This window comes from Helianthus annuus, chromosome 16 (genome assembly GCF_002127325.2).
Source record: "Helianthus annuus cultivar XRQ/B chromosome 16, HanXRQr2.0-SUNRISE, whole genome shotgun sequence".
In the NCBI taxonomy this organism is placed as follows: Eukaryota; Viridiplantae; Streptophyta; class Magnoliopsida; order Asterales; family Asteraceae; genus Helianthus; species Helianthus annuus.
The window spans coordinates 170596030-170618954 of NC_035448.2; the positions used below are offsets into that span (position 1 = coordinate 170596030).

Below are 22925 nucleotides of genomic sequence, written 5' to 3' on the forward strand. Positions count from 1 at the left end.
CTAAGTAAACATTTTCTTGTGATCAAGCATTAACATAACATATTTTCAATTCATGCAAATTGGTTGCTTGCAATTTGGAGTATGGTGAAGTCGGATCCAGGTGGACATTGGAAACACAGTTGTGGAAAAGCTAAGTTTTAAAGACAAAGTGGAAGGTAGCAAGGCATACACTATTGGATGATATTTAAAACTATTGAATTTTGAACTAGAGTTAATTACTGTTTTCGTCCCTGAGGTTTGTCAAAAATAACGGTTTTAGTCCATTAGTTTAAAAATTGCGATTTCAGTCCATTAGTTTCATTTTCGTAACCATTTCAGTCCACCAACTTAACTCCATCCATTTATTTATTCTGTTAACTTTGGGTGAAAATCTTCAAGTGTTAAACCTGATTGAAAAGAGTTAAAAATGCAGGGACCAAATTGCAATTCCTCAAAACAAATTTCAAACAAACAGAAAGACCGCTCTTCCGGTCATCTTCTCCGAAATTTCCGGTCGGATTCCGGCAAACCCGGAGCTCCTTCCATACAGTCGTTTTTCATTCGTGTTCGTTCGCAATGTTTATCTCCTCTCCGTATCAACTTAAAAACCAAATCAAATCCCGTTTTCTCTGCTATTCATGCTTATCCGCTAACCCCAAACACCTCCACAAATCTCATTACGTTTTTGACTCCTTAACCGCCTCTGAATTTGTATATATACATGTATCTCGATCCATTCCAACTTTCCTCAACTAAATTCATGTTCAATTTCCTCCTCTATTCAATTGGCCAGTGGTGGCAGTGGTAGTTATGGAGTGGCCAGAGGTGTGGGGATGGTGCTGACTGATTATTGACGATGGTGGCAGTGTTGGATGGTGTTGACAATGGTGGTGGATGGTGCTGACTGATTATTGACGATGGTGGCAGTGGTGGATGGTGTTGACGGTGGTGGTGGATGGTGTTCGAAACAGGGGAAGAATCAATGGGGTTTTTGCAAACACAACAACCACACCACTACCACCATCGTTCATTGCCATAACCACCCGTCTCCCTCCCTCACCAACCATCATTCACCACCACAACCACCATGCCCCACTGCCATCTATCAAATCTGAGACCTTTTAGATCTGAAATTGAAACTCTCTCAATGGTGATTGTAGGCGGTGTTGAACGACGGTGGTGGGGACCAGGGTTTTGGATTGGGGATGGTGACGGTGGTGAACGGCGGTGGATGGCGACAGTGGTATAGGATGGTGACCAGCGTTTTTTTTAATCAAATCATAGGGGCAATTTTGTAATTTCACCCAAATTTAACAGAATAAATGGATGGGAGTTAAGTTGGTGGACTGAAATGGTTACGAATTTTTAAACTAATGGACTGAATTCGCAATTTTTAAACTAATGGACTGAAACCGTTATTTTTGAGAAACCTCAGGGACGAAAACAGTAATTAACTCTTTGAACTATTAAATAATATTTTTGCTCGAGAACAAGCCTATTTTGATTTTTATTTTACATTTGTCATTGTTTTTCATTTTTTGAGTGCTGACGGCTAAACAAACCAAAATGATACTGATTGAATTATTTACGCGTAAAAACCTAAAGGCAAATTGGAAAATAATAATCTCATCTTTCAGAAATTGGCCGATAATAATTACAAGTCAGTTATTAGCCAATAATAATCCGACCTCGTCCATTTTTTTTGTAAAATAGTCCGCCGTTAAAATAGCTTAACGGAGTTAAGTTTTTTTCCGAATTACAAACCGATGTTTTAGGGCTTTTGATCAGAACGGGGATACGAGTCGATTGATGTAAAACTTACCTCGAAATTGTGTTCGAAATGGCTTGAATTTTGTTAATTGGAACTTAAACACCCGAATTGAAGCACCGTTTTCGTGGGTTGGGGGTAGTATTTCGAGGTAAGTTTTACATCAATCGACTCGTATCCTCGTTCTGATCAAAAGTCCTAAAACATTGGTTTGTAATTCGGAGAAAAACTTAACTCCGTTAAGCTATTTTAACGGCGGACTATTTTACAAAAAAAATGGACGAGGTCGGATTATTATTGGCTAATAACTGACTTGGGATTATTATTTGCCAAAAATGAGATTTGCCAAACCTAAATCATACCGGTGGAATCATCACCACATCACGCAAAAAAATGGCTATCCGTCACAAAACACGGACTGTTAACCGCAGTTACATTTATCGCAAACACTTTGGGTCATTTTCTGGATGTATTAACACGATCCAAACCCGATATCCGAGTCTCAACTCTTCACTCTCACTCAACTCCGGCGAAATCACCGCCGCAAACAACCATTTCCCCTACAGATCCACCACCACTTCACTACAATTCAACCACCACAACTCACAACTTTCGTTCTAAATCCAACCGGATCAATCCGTAGATGGCCGTTTCGGTATCCGAATCGCGCCTCATCAACACCATACTAGTTCCAGCCCTAGAAAAAATCATCAAAAACAGCTCATGGCGCAAACACTCAAAACTCGCAAACGAATCCAAATCCGTACTCGACCACATCACTTCAAACAACCACCAATCAGACGCTGCCACGTCATCTCAACCACCAGTTCCAGGAGTCCTCCACGATTCCGGCACCACCGAGCTAACCCTAGCTGAATCAGAACTCATATTAAGTCCTTTTATTAATGCCTGTTGTTCTGATAATATTAAAATTGTTGAACCTGCTGTTGATTGTATACAGAAATTGATAGCTTATGGTTACTTACACGGTGAAGCGGACCCTAGCGGTGGTCCGGATGCGAAATTGTTAGCGAAAGTGATCGAATCGGTGTGTAAATGTTGTGAGTTTGGTGAGGAAGGAGTGGAGTTGTTGGTGTTGAAGACAATTTTGTCTGCGGTTACGTCGGTTTCGTTGAGGATACATGGTGATAGTTTGTTGCAGATTGTTAGGACTTGTTATGATGTTTATTTAGGGAGTAAGTATGCGGTTAATCAGACGACTGCGAAGGCGTCGTTGGTGCAGATGCTTGTGATTGTGTTTAGGAGGATGGAGGCAGATAGTTCGACGGTGCCAGTGCAGCCGATTGTTGTGGCGGAGATGATGGAGCCGTTGGAGAAGGGGGGAGATGGTGATAGTGCGGCTGCAGTGTTTGTGCAAGGGTTTATTAGTAAGGTTATTCATGGAATGGATGGGGTTTTGAATCCGGGGATGCCGGTTGGATCCAATGCAGGTGGAAGTGGAGTGCATGATGGGGCGTTTGAGACGAAGATGAAGACTGTGGAGGCGACGAATCCAGCGGATTTGTTGGACTCTACGGATAAGGATATGTTGGATGCTAAGTATTGGGAGATTAGTATGTATAAGACGGCGTTGGAGGGGCGGAAAGGGGAATTGGCGGATGGGGAGGGTGATAGGGAGGATGAAATGGATGTTCAGATTGGGAATAAGCTGAGAAGGGATGCATTTTTAGTGTTTCGTGCTCTTTGTAAGCTGTCGATGAAGACTCCTCCCAAAGATGCGTTGGCGGACCCGCAGTTGATGCGTGGAAAGATTGTTGCTTTGGAGTTGTTGAAGATCTTGCTGGAGAATGCAGGGGCGGTTTTTAGAACTAGTGAAAGGTACTTGCTTAAGCTCTGTTTTTTCACTTAGATGTTTATAATTGGGTGATGATGATTAATTAGTTAACATCTCTTTAGCTCCTTTTAAATGTAGATGTGTTCTTTGAGGAATTTAAGGTTTGTGATGCAATGGTAGGACTTGTTCCATTGATAATGACTTCTTATGGGTTTTCTTTTGTAGCGGATTAGCTGTCCTTTAGTACACTAGGGTTTGGTACATGCTTGCCTGAAGAAGCACAAGCTATATGAGATTACATGTTGACATATACCATTATGTGTTAGCTGTTCTTTATGAAGTAATGAATAACTTGTGCGTTTTGGTGATGAAACCCTTCTAGTTACCATTTAGTCATTTACATATTAAGATTCATGATTTTTGGTTCATGCTCCATTTAAGCGTACTCTTAAAATGGTTTATGTGGTTGTGTGAATCCAAGTAGGCCTGTCAATGGATGGATATGGGTTGGATCATGATCTGATCCATTAATGATCCAACTTAAATGGATCATGATCCGATCCATGATCCAACATAATGGATCGTGATCTGATCCATATCCAAATAATTTTAAATGGATGGATCACTATCCGGATCGATCCAAATAAAAAATATAATAAAAAACCTCTAAAAATACAAAAAATAAAAAAAATAAAATAATCGAAAAAAAATAAAATAAAATAAAAAATCGAAAAAAATTTAAAAAATCAAAAAAGTCCAAAAAATTAAAAAAAAATTCAAAAATATCTAAAAAATTTCTAAAAAATAAAAAAAAATCTAGACTACAACCAACAATTTGACTTAGCTACCGCGCTAGGCTGCGTTTGGTTGCTGCAATCATGGGAATATGGGATGTTAATAGAATTGCTTAATTAGTACATCCACTCATATCACACCCATTAAGCGTCAATACCTGAACTGCAAGTTTTTGGTGCGTTATTCGCGTCAATACCTGATCTGCACGTTATTCGTGCGTTATTCTTCAAGCTTTCACAGTAGCTTAGGTGAACTTTTAACTTGACATTCATAAGTTTTACACATTTGTTAGAGAAGAGAACTCTACTGAGTGGAAGTCATCATTCAAAATATTTGAAAACTCTAGCTCATTTCAGCATCCCTGATGAAAAGAACTCATCAAGCGGTTCGGTTTTGTTTGGGCTATTATGGTTTCGAACAGGACCCGATCAATAAACCACAGACCAGACCATACGCATGTACTTGGAATGGTTCGGTTTGGCATCAGTCTAGGCCGCCGGTTTAGACGGGTTCTGCACGCTCCTAATGGCGATTGGTTGGATGACATGTGGAAGGCGCGACTATTTATTTTATATTTATAATACACTTTCATGCACAACAAAGAAAAGACACATAGCCTCCACTTGTACACCATATCATCAAGTAATACACTTGTACACCTGAAGTCCTGAACCCCTAAAATTAATTAGAAAATTTGTGTCTGTGCAAAAGAAAAAAATGTGAAGTAAAAAATATTTCCCTTAAAAACAACGTGTTACAAAATCCATCAAGTTTAAAAAGTCATCTTAAAACTCATTTTTAACCATGTTTACCATCTGAATTCGTATTTGGCTGGAATTACAACTTTCATCAAACACTCTCCCAGCTACAGCTAACTTTGTCAAACAACAACTTGTGTTAAACTATTAAACGTTTTGACTGTTAAGTGTTAATCACAATCAAATGCCTACATTCTGAAGACAGGTCGCAACATATAACACTAATCAAATGCATAAAACACACAATTCTAGTTTAATTATTAAGCAAAAGATCGGTCTCACTTGTAACATTCCTAAGCAAAATAAATCATTCACCAACCCCACCATGGATTAAGTTTCTTTTAGGCCGCTTACTAGTTACTACTACTACTAATGCTTTCATTGGGGATTTTTATCAAACACTTGGTGAACAAAAACAATTGCTTTCCAACAACATCTCAAATTTGCAAACCAATTCACAGAATAGATATATGCGAACGCATGTAAACGGAAATTAGTACAGAATCATGAAGAAAATGTAAATAAACTGCCGCGGAACGTACCCGCAGAAAAAAAATCGCAGCTCGACTTGAAGAAGATCAAAGATTTGAGCTAAGTTTTGGAGAGAAGAGCAACTGAATCGTGATTGAATCACAGCTAAGATTTGAGCTAAGTTTTGGTGACTGGATCGTGAATTGCTGAATCGTCAAAACGAACCTTGGACTTTCGGAGAGAAGAGGCTGGATTGATTTCAAAATTGAGGTATTGGACTTTTGAGAGGCACCTACAATCAGATATTCCAGTAATGGATCGATCTGGATGGATCATGGATTGATCCATATAATTAATTGGATAAATGGATTGATCTATTGGATTAATTAATGGATTAGTGGATATTTTTTATGATCCAATAAGTGATTTAAATGGATCGGATTGGATTGGATATGGATCAATATCCAATCCATTGCCAGGCCTAAATCCAAGTGCTGTTGCTGTGGCAACTGACAAGAGCTATAAGGAGTTTAATATAAATAAAATAAATATCATTTTCTAATAGTCCAGGGAATCTAATATGCATTTACCAGTTACTCATAAGGTTATTAGTTTAATATGATTAGTTATTTTTGTTTTATTTATCACAGAGAACCTAAAATGATAAATCATTTTTGGAAATGTGTATTTTGTTAGGAAACAACTCTCGGTTTTTTAGTTATGAAAGTTAGGTGTAATCCCACGATTTACATGATTCTTCCTTGGTACATGAGCCAACTTTACAAATCTCATGAGTTCTTAATTGGACCTATGACACCTTTTCCCGTAGTCCGTAGACCCCTTGAGATACCTCTACAAAGCATGACATTCTAATGTTAAGTTAATTGTTGAAGTTAACAGTGACGCTTCACTTGCTCCTTTCTTTTCTCTCTTTTAATTCCTTCCTTCACTATTAGACTAGTTATATAATCTCTATATGTAGAGACCCTATGTAACCCTATTATACAATATACACAATAAATATACAATTATAATGATTATATGTTGGCTATCTTAAGTTGCTTGACCTATTCACTCTAAAACATAGAATTGTCAACCAACTGGCCTTTTAGCCTTATGGTACCAGTGGATCCCTACAATACTTGGGTTGTGATTTCAAATATCATCAACGAAATTGGTTATCGGTTTGTTGAGCATCAAAGCAAAATAACATAGAACAGGCATTAGATGCGGTAACTTACTTTTTTTTACTTATAATGAGCCATTTCAGTCTCAGGATATGTTTTATATCCAACTGCTCAAACAGGTAATTTTAAAAAACTTGCTTAAACGGAAACGGGCCAAGTGGGTCAATCAGGTTGATTGCTTAAAACTCGTTGCATGCTAATCTTTTTATTTTCATTGTGGTGCAGGTTTTTAGGTGCCATTAAGCAGTACTTATGCTTATCTTTGCTCAAGAATAGCGCATCAACCCTTATAATTGTATTTCAGCTCTCTTGCTCAATTTTCATTAGCTTGTTGTCGAGATTTCGAGCTGGCTTGAAGGCAGAAATCGGAGTATTCTTTCCCATGATTGTTCTCAGAGTTCTCGAGAATGTCGCTCAACCTAATTTTCAGCAAAAGATGATAGTACTGCGGTTTCTCGAAAGATTATGTGTTGATTCACAGGTTTTAGTTGATATATTCGTCAACTATGATTGTGATGTCAATTCATCTAACATTTTTGAAAGGTATGGCAACTAACACATTGACATTTATATCATTATATGGATCACCTTGAAAACTGTAGTGTTGACTGTTGACCGTGCTCTAATCTTTTATCAGAATGGTCAATGGGCTTCTTAAGACTGCCCAAGGGGTCCCACCTGGAGTTGCAACTACACTTTTGCCACCTCAGGATATTACCATGAAACTTGAAGCTATGAAGTGTTTAATTGCGGTTTTGAAATCAATGGGAGATTGGATGAATAAACAGTTACGCATTCCCGATCCTCATTCTACAAAGAAACCTGAGCTGGCAGATAATATTCCTGAAATTGGAAATCCACCAATAGAAAATGGAATTTCAAATGAGCATGAGCTTGTTGAGGGCTCTGATTCTCAATCTGATCCCTCTAGTGAAGTTTCAGATGCTTCAGCGATCGAGCAACGTCGGGCTTACAAACTCGAACTTCAAGTAAATATTTCACATTTTCTTATTCGTCTATTGATTTGATAACTCTCTAATTTAGAATTAACTAGTATTCGGTCGGTATCGGTTTGGTTCAATATGGTATCAACACTCGGAATAGCAACCGAAATAGACATGCACAACATGATATCTACACATGTTTACATTGATTGAAAATCATACAAATGAATATCAGTACCGGTACCGATGTTGTTCGGCTGGTAATCTGGTACATTTCGGTTCGTCGTGGTAAAGTTATTATACCGGAACTTGCTATAGCTTACGTTACCAAAAAATACCTTGTTGTGAATACAACTCCGTTATTAACAAACTTTTTACCACCACGTCGAGAAAACCCTAAAATAAAATATGGTACCGATACCGATGTTCAAACGGTATCGATCAGGTGCCTCACGCTAGAGAAAAAAATTGATTATATGTGACTCGTTCTATTAAAGTTATAAACAAAAAACAAAATATACATTATAGTAACTAATAGTTACTAACTATAATAGTAAAAATATCATAAAAATAAACTAATAGATAGAACTAATTATAATATAATAATATAATAAAAATTAAAAGTTAAAAAAATATTGATCTATTCTTGATTAAGTTTGCTAAATATTATATAATAATAGAACTTAAATAAAATACAATCACTCTTCATCCACTTGACATTTGTCATATATATAATGGCAGGAAGGTATATCGCTTTTTAACCGGAAGCCTAAAAAGGGAATTGAATTCTTGATCAACGTGAATAAGGTGGGGAGTTCACCTGAAGAAATTGCGGAGTTTCTGAAAAATGCATCTGGTTTAAACAAGACGTTGATTGGTGATTATCTTGGTGAAAGAGAAGATTTATCACTGAAAGTAATGCATGCATACATTGACTCGTTTGACTTTCGTGGTATGGATTTTGATGAAGCAATCAGAGTCTTTTTACGGGGCTTTAGGTTACCCGGTGAAGCACAAAAAATTGATCGAATTATGGAAAAATTCGCTGAGCGTTACTGCAAATGCAATCCAAAAGCGTTCACTAGTGCTGACACAGCATATGTTCTTGCTTACTCTGTTATAATGCTCAATACGGATGCTCATAACGCCATGGTAAAAAATAAGGTATCATCATTTATCATACTTCGTATTTATTTGAGAGTAAAATGCCATTTTCGTTCCTGAGGTTTGGCCAGTTTTTGCGACTTTTGTCCAAAGGTTTCTTTTTCCGTATTCGGATCCAAAAGGTTTGAAATCTTGCCATTTTCATCTGGCTCATTAACTCCATCCATTTTCCTCTGTTATGTCAGGGGTATTTTCGTCTTTTTTCTGTTAGGGGTATTTTGAATACTTGTACATTATGCTAAATGCTTGTACATAAAGTGAAAAAGACCTAATTGCCTTTTAAGTTAACACAAAAGACGGAAACACCCCTGACTTAACGGAGAAAAATGGATGGAATTAACAAGCCGGATGAAAATGGCAAGGTTTCAAACCTTTTGGATCCAGATGCGGAAAAACAAAAATTTGGACGAAAGTCGCAAAACTGACAAAACCTCAGGGACGAAAATGGCATTTTACTCTTATTTTGACCTAAAAGTTTTGCTAATACCGGAGATGACTACTGTATGCAGATGTCAGCTGATGATTTTATAAGAAATAACCGTGGCATAGATGATGGTAAAGACTTACCTGAGGAGTATCTAAGATCGTTATTTGAACGCATATCAAGAAATGAAATTAAAATGAAAGAAGATGATTTCGCCCTTCAACAGAAGCAGTCTGTAAACTCAAACATGATTCTGAGTTTAGACAGTATTTTGAATATTGTGGTGCGTAAGAACTATGATGAAAATCAAACAAGTGATGATCTTATGCGACACATGCAAGAACAGTTCAAAGAGAAAGCCCGCAAATCAGAGTGAGATGAATCATCTATCTTTCAGATTTTCAGTCGGGTTTCTTTTCTTTACAATATTAATTCTTACCTTATCTTGTTTTCACTTATAACGACTTTGTAGGTCAGTTTTTTATCCTGCAACAGACGTGTTTATACTTACATTCATGATAGAGGTGTGCTGGGCGCCTATGTTAGCTGCCTTTAGCGTTCCGCTTGACCGAAATGATGACGAGATAATAATATCTCTTTGTTTGGAAGGCTTTCGTTGTGCTATCCATGTGACATCAGCAATGTCGATGAAGACGCATAGAGATGCTTTTTTAACATCACTTGCAAAGTTTACTTCGCTCCATTCACCTGCCGATATAAAACAAAAAAACATAGAAGCTATCAAGGTTTTTATTATTTATCATTAACATATGAAATCTTCTAATTATATATTCACAAATTGAGTAAAATACCATTTTTGTCGCAGAGTTTGGTCAGTTTTACGACTTTCCTCTAAAGGTTTGTTATTCCGCATCTGGATCCAAAAGGTTTGGAATCTTGCCATTTTCATCCGGCTCGTTAACTCCATCCGCTTTTCTCCGTTAAGTCAGGGGTATTTCCGTCTTTTTTGGCTAACTTAAAAGGGGAGTTTGGTCTTTTCCATGGGTATTTGGTCTTTTTACATAAAGTGAAAAAAAAACCGAAATGCCCTTTAAGTTATCAAAAAAGACTGAAACACCCCTGACCTAACTGAGAAAAATGGATGGAGTTAACGAGCCGGATGAAAATGGCAATATTCCAAACGTTTAGGATCCAGGCACGGAAAAACAAACCTTTGGACGAAAGTCGCAAAACTGGCCAAACCTCAGGGACGAAAATGGCATTTTACTCTTCTTATTATTTTCTTTATTATTTCACAGGCAATAGTTACAATTGCAGATGAAGATGGGAATTATCTACAGGATGCATGGGAGCATATTCTAACATGCGTTTCACGGTTTGAGCATCTGCATCTATTGGGAGAAGGGGCTCCACCAGATGCGGCTTTTTTCGCTGTTAATCAAAATGAATCCGAAAAGTCAAAACAAACAAAGTCAAACATCCTTCCCGTTCTTAAGAAAAAGGGAGCTGGGAGGATACAGCCAGCAACAAGAAGAGGTTCATACGATAGTGCTGGCATTGGTGGTAATACTTCTGCAGGTATCACATCTGAGCAGGTGAATAACTTGGTCTCCAAGTATAACATGTTGGAACAAGTTGGCGAAATGAATCGCATATTCATAAAGAGTCAGAAACTCAATAGCGAGGCGATAGTTGACTTTGTCAAAGCGTTGTGCAAGGTGTCTATGGAGGAGTTAAAATCCACATCTGATCCACGAGTGTTTAGTCTCACCAAAATAGTTGAAATCGCCCACTATAACATGAATCGCATTAGGCTCGTTTGGACAAGCATCTGGAACGTACTTTCTAACTTTTTTGTAACTATTGGTTGTTCTGAAAACCTATCGATTGCGATATTTGCAATGGATTCTTTACGCCAACTGTCTATGAAATTCTTAGAACGTGAAGAGTTGGCTAATTACAACTTCCAAAACGAGTTCATGAAGCCTTTTGTGATTGTCATGCGCAAAAGTAATGCTGTGGAAATCAGAGAACTAATCATCAGATGCATCTCTCAGATGGTTCTTTCTCGTGTCAATAATGTTAAGTCAGGATGGAAAAGCATGTTCATGGTATTTACTTTTTAAATACACCTTTTCAAATACATTTTCTGTTTTCAATTAGAGTAAAATGTCATTTTCGTCCCTAAGGTTTGGTCAGTTTTGTGACTTTCGTCCAAAGGTTTGTTTTCCGCATCTGGATCCAAAAGCTTTGAAATCTTGCCATTTTCATCCGGCTCTTTAACTCCATCCATTTTTCTCCGTTAAGTCAGGGGTATATCTGTCTTTTGTATCAACTTAAAGGGCAATTCGGTCTTTTTCACTTTATGTACAAGCATTTAGCATAATGTACAAGTATTCAAAATACCCTTAACGGAGAAAAAGACGAAAATACCCCTAACTTAACGGAGAAAAATGGATGGAGTTAACGAGCGTCGAGCCGGATGAAAATGGCAAGATTTCAAACCTTTTGGATCCAGATTTGAAAAAACAAACCTTTGGACGAACGTTGCAAAACTGGCCAAACCTCAGGGACGAAAATGGCATTTTACTCTTTCAATTAATATCAATTTTTATTTGTGGTAAATTCCCAGGTCTTCACTACAGCAGCTTATGATGACCACCAAAATATCGTACTTCTTGCATTTGAAATGATTGAGAAAATCGTGCGGGATTATTTCCCGTACATTACCGAGACGGAAACCACCACGTTTACAGATTGTGTGAATTGTTTGATTGCATTCACGGGTAGCAGATTCGATAAGGATATTAGCCTAAATGCTATTGCCTTCTTGCGTTTGTGTGCTGCAAAATTGGCTAAAGGAGGTTTAGGATCTTCCTCAATGAATAAGGACAAAGATATTGGATATTTGGAGGATAAAGATGGAACTCTGTACTTCTGGTTTCCACTATTAGCTGGTAAGTAAAGACACATATGCATATGCATATGCAACCACAATGTACAAGTATATTTCTACTTTAATACATCTTTATGATAATTATTGAATTTTTAAGGAAAATTGGATTTAATAATCCCAACATTAACGTATTGGCTGGCAACAGTCCCAACTAAGGAAATGTTTTGTGACAGTACCAACTTTTAACCTATTTTCCCTGAGCGGTCCCATACTAACTAAAAGTTAACCCAGTTAGTTTTTGCTAACGTGGGCCGGCAAAAAAGTAAAAAAGTGTTGATGATGTGGACTGCTTATGTGGCAAAGTTTTGATGACATGGACTACTTATGTGGCAAAGTTTTGATGACGTGGACTGCTTCAGCAAAAACTAACTTGGTTAACTATTAGTTAGGATGGGACCGTTGAGGGAAAATAGGTTAAAAGTTGGTCCTGTCACAAAATATTTCCTTAGTTGGGACTGTTGCTGGCCAATATATGAAAGTTGGGATTATTAAAATCCAATTTTCCAAATTTTAAATACAATTTAAACATATTAAAAGCCTATTGAACCTCATATAAGTTTATAATAAAAATATACATTTGTAACTATGTATGAACTAATGCTTTAATTTAAGTATTATGTTGTGTTACTTCAGGGTTATCAGAACTTAGCTTTGACCCAAGACCCGAAATTAGAAAAAGTGCCCTCGAAGCACTCTTCGACACGTTACGAAACCATGGTCATCACTTCTCTCTACCTCTATGGGAAAAGGTGTTCGATTCCGTCCTATTTCCGATCTTCGATTACGTTCGCCATGCAATCGACCCATCCGGTGAAAACTCTTCAGAACACGGGATCGATGCTGACGTGGACGGATTCGATCAAGACACTTGGCTATATGAAACATGCACACTCGCACTCCAATTGGTTGTCGATCTTTTTGTTAACTTCTACGACACTGTCAATCCACTTTTAAGAAAAGTATTGACATTGTTAGTAAGTTTTATAAAACGTCCTCATCAAAGCCTTGCAGGCATCGGGATTGCTTCGTTTGTTCGGTTGATGAGTAATGCTGGGGAATTGTTCTCGGATGACAAGTGGCTTGAAGTTGTTTTGTCTTTAAAAGAAGCAGCAAATGCTACACTTCCTGATTTTTCGTCTATATTAGATAGAGATAGTTTAGATGTGAACGATGAGGATGCGTATGAGTCTAGGATGGAGGATGAAGATTTGGATAATTTAAGGAGGGAGCGTTTATATGCTGCCGTTTCCGATGTTAAGTGTCGGGCTGCTGTTCAACTTTTGTTAATTCAGGTGTGATACACGTAAGCTTATTCGTTTACTTTATATCTAGGCCTGTAAATGAACCGAACGAACATGAACAAAGGCATGTTCGTGTTCCTTCATCTAACTTTAACCGAGCACGAACATATCATTGAACGCATTTTTTTGTTCATGTTCGTTTATTAAGAAAAGATGGGCAAGTTCGTGTTCGTTTATGTTCGTTCTTTAAAACCTAAACGAACAGTTCACGAACGTAAACGAACATAATTTAACAAACATTATACAACACAAATGAACATTATTGATGAAACATAAATGAACATAATTTACTAAACATAAACGGAAAGTAATTTTTTCATATGAATTAGTGATTGGTTCCTATAAATTCCATTGGAAAACCCATTTTTATTTCTAGAAAGCTCAATTACAAATTAATTATATTTATATAAGTAGTTAGAAAATTCCTTACATGTTTAATATTTATTGGAATATAATTATTTGTGTATTTAAATTGAAACGGACATAAACGAATAACATAAATTAACGAGCATAAACAAATGTAAATAAACGAACATATACGGACGTTCACGAACTTAAATGAACAAACAAAACGTGTGTTCATGTTCGTTCGTTTAAGTAAATGAACAAAAAATTGTGTTCATGTTCGTTTGTTAACGAACTTCCCGCCGAACAAGCTCACAAACAGTTTATGAATGTTCGGTTTGTTTACAGGCCTATTTATATCTATAATAAATCGGGTTAGAAAGATATTTGATATAAACTTGGTGTGAATTTAACAGGGAATAATAGAGATCTACAACATGTATAGATCTCAGCTATCAACAAACAACACCTTAGTTGTTTTTGAAGCTGTGCACCGAGTGGCAATTCACGCCCACACAATAAACGCTGATGTCGCCTTACGTTCCAAGCTACAAGAGCTAGGCCCAATGACACAAATGCAGGACCCACCATTACTACGTCTTGAGATCGAGTCATATCAAACCTGCCTCACATTTCTACAAAACCTTGCAGTGGACCAACCACCATTTTACAATGAATCAAAAGCAGGGTCTCAACTTGTCGATCTTTGTCAAGAAGTCTTGAAATTCTACGTTGAAGTAGCACGCCCTCCATTTTTGACTGAGTCATCTTCTAACCGGGCCCACTGGTTGATACCGTTAGGGTCTGGGAGAAAGAGAGAACTTGGTACACGTGCACCGCTTATTGTTACAACTTTACAGGCTATTTGTAGTTTGGGAGATTCTTCATTTGAGAAGAATTTATCCAACTTTTTCCCTCTTTTCTCAAATCTTATACGCTGCGAACATGGGTCCAGTGAGGTCCAGGGAGCCCTAAGGGAAATACTCAGCTCCTCGGTGGGACCCGTTTTGTTGCGATCATGTTGATACAGTACCCTTAGATTTTGAGATTTTGTAATGTCTTATGCAGTCTTATTTTTTCGGTTGGATATATTGTTCATAGTATGACAGAGTTGGGAACTTTTTTGATTGTTTGGTCTCTGAGGGCTTGCTTCTACATAGAATCTATAGGTTTGAAAAGGAATTTTGTTGTATCTTAATCAACTGTTATGTGTTTGAATATTAAGAGAAGGATAAGACAACAAAAAATGCACCTCTATGATTTATTTTATTTTTTATGTTATTTTGGTTTTTAATGTTCTTTTGCAATGTATATGAGCAAAGAATCAAGAGGGTTCATGCACAAACCATGTATGGTTTATTTCCCAGATAAGTGCATATTTGTTTTGTTGGTGATATTATTTATGGTTTTGAAGTCAGATTTGAGTTTTAATGATGTTAGAAGTTTTACATGGATTCATATAAAGCTGTATGGTTGAGTTTAGGGTCCCCAATTTGATTGTTTTTCTTGATAGAAATTATGTAAAGGCTAGATGGGCAGGTGGGGACTTGGGGTGGTTTGAGTAATGGGTCAAATTGGGTTTGGAATGGAATAAATCATCTTTATTACACGTTGGAAGGTGGTTTCAGTAATGAGTCAAAATAGGCTTGGAATGAAATATATCATCTTTATTACATGTTGGAAAGGAGGCCAGTTGATTTTTTTTTTTTTTTTGTCACCAAGGGACATGATATAGTGATAAGGTGTCTTACATCTCTAAAATCCACACTTAAAATCCACATATTATCCACTTTGTGGGACTTGAATCCGTATCACTTTGGTTGGGATAAACACTTGATGACACTTGGTGTCACTAGGCTAAAAGGTCATTTGCTTTGACAGGTCAATTGATTTTGCTACAAGCGTTTTCTTGTACATTTTATTAATAAGCTTTAACATGATTAAACAAATCAAACAATATTATTACAATAATGAAAGTGACCTGCAACTTGTTTAATCCATCCCTTTTGTTCATGTTTTTGATTCGGTTTAGTTGGGATCACACACAACTCAAACTAACTCATTTATAAACAAATGGTTGGAAATTTCCACCTCTATTGTTACGGGAACGACTCAAGAACTTTCTCTTTGCAAACATGTCATTTCCCACCCCTTTTATCGCCCTAAATTCTCGATTAGTGGAAAAGCGAAAGTGACAAAAACTCAACACATCTATGTGTAAACACAATCCCCAAATATATTATGTTAAACTATACTTTATGTAAATGACACTGATTGTTTTTAAAGATATAACTAATCATATTTCTGTCCTTTTGTTTAATCCTTAATTTGTTCCCAAGTCAACACGGCTATTATGTCTTAATCATAAACTTATTGGTTACTCTTTCAAACTTAGATTATCATTTTTCATTATTTAGTAAGAATTGGTTGATAACTTGATATAAGGCCATGGGGTGTACTCCAACATCTAGAGTGTTAATAATGATATGGCATGTTAACTAACATTGCAAACCACTCCCTCCTTGTGTTAAAGTGCATTAAATGAGTTTTGTGTTAACATGTTAACATATTGAATTAATTATTATTTTCTTTTTTAGACAAAAACCCAATGTTAAAGTGCATTAAATGAGTTATGTATTAACATGTTAAACCATTTCCTTAGGGGAGGGGGGGTGGTTCACTAGTGATAGAATTTATCACTCACAAGCACCAATCAAGTTTCGCCATGTCATCGACCATTTTTCCATCACTCACAACCATTTTTAGTGGGGGTGGTCATCACTCATCACCACACCCAACAATTTCCCCCCAACCAACAAATCCACTCACAAAACCACAAACAAGTTCAATATACAACGCGTGATAGTGGCCACGCGTTGTCAAGTTAACGCGTGATGGTGGTGACCGGCGGCCGTGTATAACGCGTGATACATGCTCATCACGGAGCAAAAGGCTTCCACCCCGGGTCCTCTTAGAGTGAGACAAAATGAAATGAGGAAAAAAAGTTGATGTATCACTTAGGTGGAGTTAAGTTAGATTAAAGTATACCCAAAGGCCTAATGGGAAAAATAATCATTCCTCCACCGGCAGTTGCGGAAACAACAACTTGGTACATAAAGAAAAACATACTTAGGCTATGGGGTGTGGGGGTCATGGATTGGAACATTATTTCCACATAGGATCATTAATTAAATGGTATACCATCCCCCTTCTTGATTGATGGTGGTTTCCATGGATTAAACCACGATTACCATGACCCTCCCATTTGACAATTTTAAGACAAAAACAAATTAACAAAAATAAAGGGGATAGTGGTTTGGGTCATGACCACACCCTTAGAGTAGTGGTTTTGAATAATGGATTAAAGATAGATGATGTGGTGCCTATATAGAGGGTCATGGTGGTCATGAAATTCATGACCACACCCTATAGCCTTACCAAGTCAAGTGAATGTGCTAGCCGGCACTTTATTCGGGTGTTTAAAAAACACACCAAACATAAAAGAATCTGAACCATTTACCTTTTTTTTACTTTCTCTTTTTTTCTCTTAAATTCAAGAAATAATGAATTATAATAATCTTAACTATCAGTTATTGGAGCTAGCCCATTAATTTAGGGGTATCCTGATTTTTTTTATTGTGCAATCATACAATAATAAAAAAACGAAAATAAATAAAGTAAAACAAATACTTAATAGATTATTGTTTGGGTCTTCGGCTAACTTTATCGTTTATATTTAGGGCCTCCTTTTAATTATATTATTGTTAAAATTTGGGTTTATTTTATCATTCAGGCTTAATTATTCTATAAGTTTTTGAGTTGTAAAATGTTTGGGCTTGTAAAAAAAATAGGATTTTAGTAATATCAAGTATTCTATTTTTTAGTTAGGGGTATCCTCGTATTTTATTTAGGGGTATCATTTGTATAAAACCGGAACAAAACAGTACGAATACGGGGTTGAGCTGTAGCCCGTGCTGCGGCTCCTAGCATTATAGTTCGGCCTCTGAGTTATTGGCCGTTATCGGTCCCATCTTTCAACATAGTGGCCAACATCGGACGTTTTCTAACTGACGTCAAATCCAGTTAGTTCTCGCTTACGTGGATGCTGACTTGGCAGCTAACATGGCTCTTTTGATATAACTTACACAAGTTATATATGCATAAACTATGGTATTTTATGTACATAACTTACACATGTTTTATGTACACAACTTACACATGTATATGTAAATAGTAAAAAATAAAAAATACCATCTAATAATTAGGTGACTTCAATTTGTTAGACTATCTCAAATGCTATGTACGCCCTAAGACGTCTTTAGCTGCCACGTCATATGCCACATCATATCTTTACAAATCCTTGAAAACCCTTATTTCATCTCCAACCCTACAAATATCCTTACCCTTCTTAATTTCGACCTCATTACCTACCCACTACCTACAATATTAAAATAAAACATTTTGTTCTTCTACCTTCGGACCCACTCACTTATAAAAACCAATAAAAACAAAGCCCTTGTGGAAGGGCTTAGATGCTAAGGATATTTAAGGATATAATCTCACAATGCTAGCCTTCAATGATGTGGAGATAGTGTTAGTGTATGCTTTAAAAAGTTGTTTTGAAATGTTTATAACCTTATATTTTCATGGAAATCAATGATTATCTTTATCTGATTTTTAAAACTTTTATATGTAAGTTCTTTTTACAAAGTAATATCAACCATTTACGTCATGATTTTATGTCTCAATTGCTCATTGTGTAGTCGTTGTCTTGATACTTTTCACAAAAAGCAAACACAAGTAATTATATTTTAGGATATTGGACTTAAATAAGCTTATTTTTTATCATTTGACCATAACATTTTCAACTTACTAATTGTACCATGATACTCTCAATTTTCAACTTATTTTCCTCTAACACCATCAAACTAACTGAACCCTAACCCAGTTAGTTTTTTGCTGACGTGGCATCTGACTTGGCAGCTGACATGGCTTTTTTGATGACTTGGCATCTGATGTGACACTTGTTTAATGAAATGGAATCTAACGTCAGCTAACTAGGTTAAGGTTCAGTTAGTTTGAGAGTGCAAGAGAAAAATAGATTGAAAGTTATGAGTGACGTGGAGATATGATAGAAAGTTTATTTGGCTAAGAAGGCTGGGAAGTGATCTTGACCATCCATTTAGTTAATCAAGGGCTAAAATTAAATGAGGAAAATTAAAGGGAATAAAAGAGGCGCGTGAGTTTGTTTAGGGGTATTCTAGTCAATGCAAGGCAATAGTTTCTCTCTCCTCCAATTCCCCCCCCCCCCCATTTTTTAAACGTTAATAACTCTTTCATATGACATTATTTTTTTTATAAAAATTGCACAAAAAAAACGAGCGTTTTTTATCTTTAAAACGAGTATACTATTGCTATATTTTCAAAAAAAAAAATTAAAAATCCAGTTGCGTAAAACGCAATAGAAAAACCCCCAGTTACGTAAAACGCAATTGAAAAAAAAAACCTAAAAAAATGACATTTTTCTAAAACGCAATGCACCAAAACACAAAGAAATGTCTTATTTGTAAAACGCAATGGCCAGAAAACACAAAGAAATGTCTTATTTCTAAAACACAATAGCCTAAAAACTCAAAAGAAAATTTACTTTCTAAAACGCAATGGACTACAAACACATAAAAATGTGTTTTACCTAAAACGCAATGCACCAAAAACACAAACAAATGTCTTATTTCTAAAACGCAATGGCCAGAAAACACTTAAAATGTCTGTTTTCTAAAACGCAATGGACTGAAAACACATAAAAAAGTGTTTTACCTAAAACGCAATGCACCAAAAACACAAAGAAATGTCTTATTTGTAAAACGCAATGGCCTAGAAAACACTTAAAAATGACTCATTCTAAAACGCAATTGCCTAAAAAACAAAAGAAAGTGTTCTCTGTAAAACGCAATGGACTGAAAACACCTAAAAAAGTGTTTTACCTAAAACGCAATGCACCAAAAACACTTCAAGAATGTGTTTTTCTAAAACGCAATGGCAAAAAAACATATAAAAATGTTTTAGTTCTAAAACGCAATTGCCTAAAACCATCAAAGAAAATGTTCTCTCTAAAACGCATTGAACCATGACAATAGTTTTGTCTGTGCTGTGAACTGTCCGAACCAACGCAGCCAGGGGCTCTGCCCCTTGGACCCCGCCAGGGGCTGCCGCCCCTAGGACCCCGCTACCAGGGGCGCTGCCCCCGGACCCCCGCCAAGATCGTTAAACGCAATGACTAAATCAAAAACCCAGATCGTAAAAATGAAATTAAAGAATTTCTTACATGGATCGAAGTGATTTCTTCAACAATTGGCGAATTTTGAATGATTGAAACACTTATCAGCGATCGAATCGAACGGATCGAGTGATTATCTTCAAAATCACCGGAAAAAATGAGATTCTGTATGAAATTAAACTGGGTTTTCTTCAAAAAAGCTGAAGAACACGTTGATCGGGTGTTTGAATCATTGATTGGTGATGAAAATCGCACTATAATGTAGTGATTATTGAGATAAAAAGTGAAGAAATGGTTGAAGATGATGGGTTTTGAAAATGGTGGGTTTTGAAGTTACTGGATTTTGAAAAGGAAGAAGAAAGGGTTGGATTGACTAAAATACCCTTTTTCTTTATTTTAAATGTTGTCACATGTCCTAATCCTATTGCTTCCTACACTTCCTAGCCAAAATAAACTTGCTATTTGATCCTTTCCCTTACAATTAATTGCCAAATAACAAAAATAAAGTTATTAAAATATCTCTTATGGTTTTAAATCTTTTCAACATATAACATCTATACTATATAATAAAAGAAACCACTTTTGCGACACTTGTCATCATATTAGGGCATCTCTTATAGATAATTATTATTTTAATTTAATATTTTCTAATTAATTATAGATAATCCTCTTATTTAAATATTATTTAGTTTAATATCTTTTGGATAATTATTATTTAATTTAATCTTCTTCTCATTTATAATATTATTTAGAGAAAATTATGATTTTGGCCCCTGTAGTTATATCACTTTTACCCTTTTAGGCCAAAAAAGAATTTTTTTAACATCTGAGCCCCCAACGTCTTCTTTTCTAACCCTTTTGGTTCCTAACACTAACCCCATCCATTAAATGTTAGAGGCCAAAAGGGTTAAACCTTTTGGCCCCTAACACTAACCCTATCCATTAAATGTTAGGGGCCATAAGGGTTAAAAAATGTTAGGGGCCAAAAAGGTTAGAAAAAAAGACGTTGGGTGCTTAGATGTTAAAAAATTCTTTTTTGGGTTAAAAGGGTAAAAGTGATATAACCACGGGGGCCAAAACCGTAATTTTATTATTTGATGTATAAAATATATTTATTCAATTCGTACAATGCACGAGATTTATTTAGTACAGAAAATTACATTTATTCAAACCGTGTAATACGCATACTTTTAAAGATGTATTTTTTTTTATTATTTGGTATATAAAATTACATTTATTCAACCCGTGTAATAAATTGGGTTTTTTAAAAATGGATTATTTTATTATTTGGTAAACAATATTACATTTATTCAACTCGTGTAATACACGTGGTTTTAAAGATATGACTTTTTTATGTTGTATATAAAATTATATTTATTCAACCTGTACAATATTGTTCTTATAGATATAACTTTTTATTATTTAATATATAAAATTATATTTATTCAACTCGTACAATAAAGAAGGTTTTTAAATATATATTGTTTTATTATTTATTATATAAAATTTATTTATTGAACTCGTGTAATACACGGGGTTATAACCTAATAAGTGGATAAAGAAACAATTATATGAAATAGCCAATAAGATAACACGTGCCACTTTTTTGTTTGTGTTTTTTCCAATAATCTCCAAACCCACATCGTTATTTTCTGTCCATACTCCATAGTCCACATTACATCTCTTCATAACCATTTAATCAATTTCTATTATTTTCTCTAGCTACCATCTCCAATGCCATATTCTTTGCAAACTCACATAACCAATTTTCTCAAGAAATTGAGCTCATTGACTAAAGTCAACAACTTCAAGAACAAGCCAACCATGAAATCATGTGCTCTAGAAGTCATCTCGTCTTTTATATCTATGGATGTCTCAAATCAACTCAAGCAAGTCTTTAAATTCTTTGACATAGATGGAGATGGCAAGATTTCTCATACGGAGCTCACAAATGTGTTGTTGACTTTTGGTCAAGAAAAGTCAAAGGCCACCATTGAAGCTCAAGGGATACTCAAAGAGGTTGACTTTAATGGAGATGGGTTCATTGACTTGGAGGAGTTCATGGCCATCATGGATGGTTCCAAGCCTGTTTTTGCTTGTTCTAAGGTAGATGATGGTGATCATGATCTTAGAAATGCTTTTTTGGTGTTTGATAGTGATAAAAATGGACTCATTTCTGCAAAGGAGTTGCAAAGGGTGCTCATTAGCCTTGGATGTAGCAATTCTAAGCTTGGAAAATGTAGAAAGATGATCAAAGGTGTTGATAAAGATGGGGATGGTTTTGTTGACTTTGAGGAATTTAAGTCCATGATGTCCATTGGAATCAACTAGCTAAGTTTCATTTTGAAAATTAGGTACAACTTTTTATTTTTATTTTTATTTTTTGTATTGCAATGAAGACCTGCAAATCATGCATTGTAATGTACTATCACCACATATAATTGTTGAGAGAGAAATTGTAGATGTATATTACAACTTCTTATCTTTTGTATATTTTTCGTTAAGTTTTTTTTTCTTAATATAAGATTTGTATCTCCTAAATTTCCTAAATAGTAATACGAGTTGGATTTTTATCGTTACAAAGATATTTTAAGCAAAATGTTGAAATTAGGCATTTTTTGGACAAATAAATGGATGGGCGTTTAGCACACGCAACACGACCAACCCATGTCGTCTGAATAAAGCTCGACGATGTACCATTAGAAGGTAAGGTAAGGACGAAGAACTCATACTAATTGTAGTGCCCCCCAATCCCCATCCATGTGCCTGATTTCACCCCTTTAGACAATTGTCGGCTTAA

The 22925-nt window shown here is 35.9% G+C and overlaps 2 protein-coding genes across 2 annotated transcripts; both read left to right on the plus strand.

Moving 5' to 3' along the window:
- The first annotated feature begins 2139 nt into the window (after positions 1 to 2139).
- LOC110915232 (brefeldin A-inhibited guanine nucleotide-exchange protein 2) lies at positions 2140 to 15147 on the plus strand. The gene is made up of 10 exons (XM_022159896.2): positions 2140 to 3586; positions 6979 to 7296; positions 7391 to 7742; positions 8439 to 8861; positions 9371 to 9657; positions 9758 to 10031; positions 10545 to 11357; positions 11879 to 12203; positions 12836 to 13494; positions 14265 to 15147. Exons 1-10 carry the CDS (start codon positions 2391 to 2393, stop codon positions 14871 to 14873), a joined length of 5256 nt encoding a protein of 1751 aa, XP_022015588.1. The 5' UTR covers positions 2140 to 2390; the 3' UTR covers positions 14874 to 15147.
- Positions 15148 to 21949: 6802 nt separating this feature from the next.
- Positions 21950 to 22456, plus strand: LOC110917260 (probable calcium-binding protein CML25). Its single transcript, XM_022161847.2, has one exon. The coding sequence runs from the start codon at positions 21950 to 21952 to the stop codon at positions 22454 to 22456; it is 507 nt and encodes a 168-aa protein (XP_022017539.2).
- The last annotated feature ends 469 nt before the right edge of the window (positions 22457 to 22925 follow it).

Coding starts and splice junctions, on each gene's coding strand:
- LOC110915232 (XM_022159896.2), top strand. CDS start 2,391: ATGGCCGTTTCGGTATCCGAATCGCGCCTCATCAACACCATACTAGTT. Junction 10,032..10,544: donor AAAACATAGAAGCTATCAAG/GTTTTTATTATT, acceptor ATTATTTCACAG/GCAATAGTTACAATTGCAGA. Junction 12,204..12,835: donor CTGGTTTCCACTATTAGCTG/GTAAGTAAAGAC, acceptor GTGTTACTTCAG/GGTTATCAGAACTTAGCTTT.
- LOC110917260 (XM_022161847.2), top strand. CDS start 21,950: ATGAAATCATGTGCTCTAGAAGTCATCTCGTCTTTTATATCTATGGAT.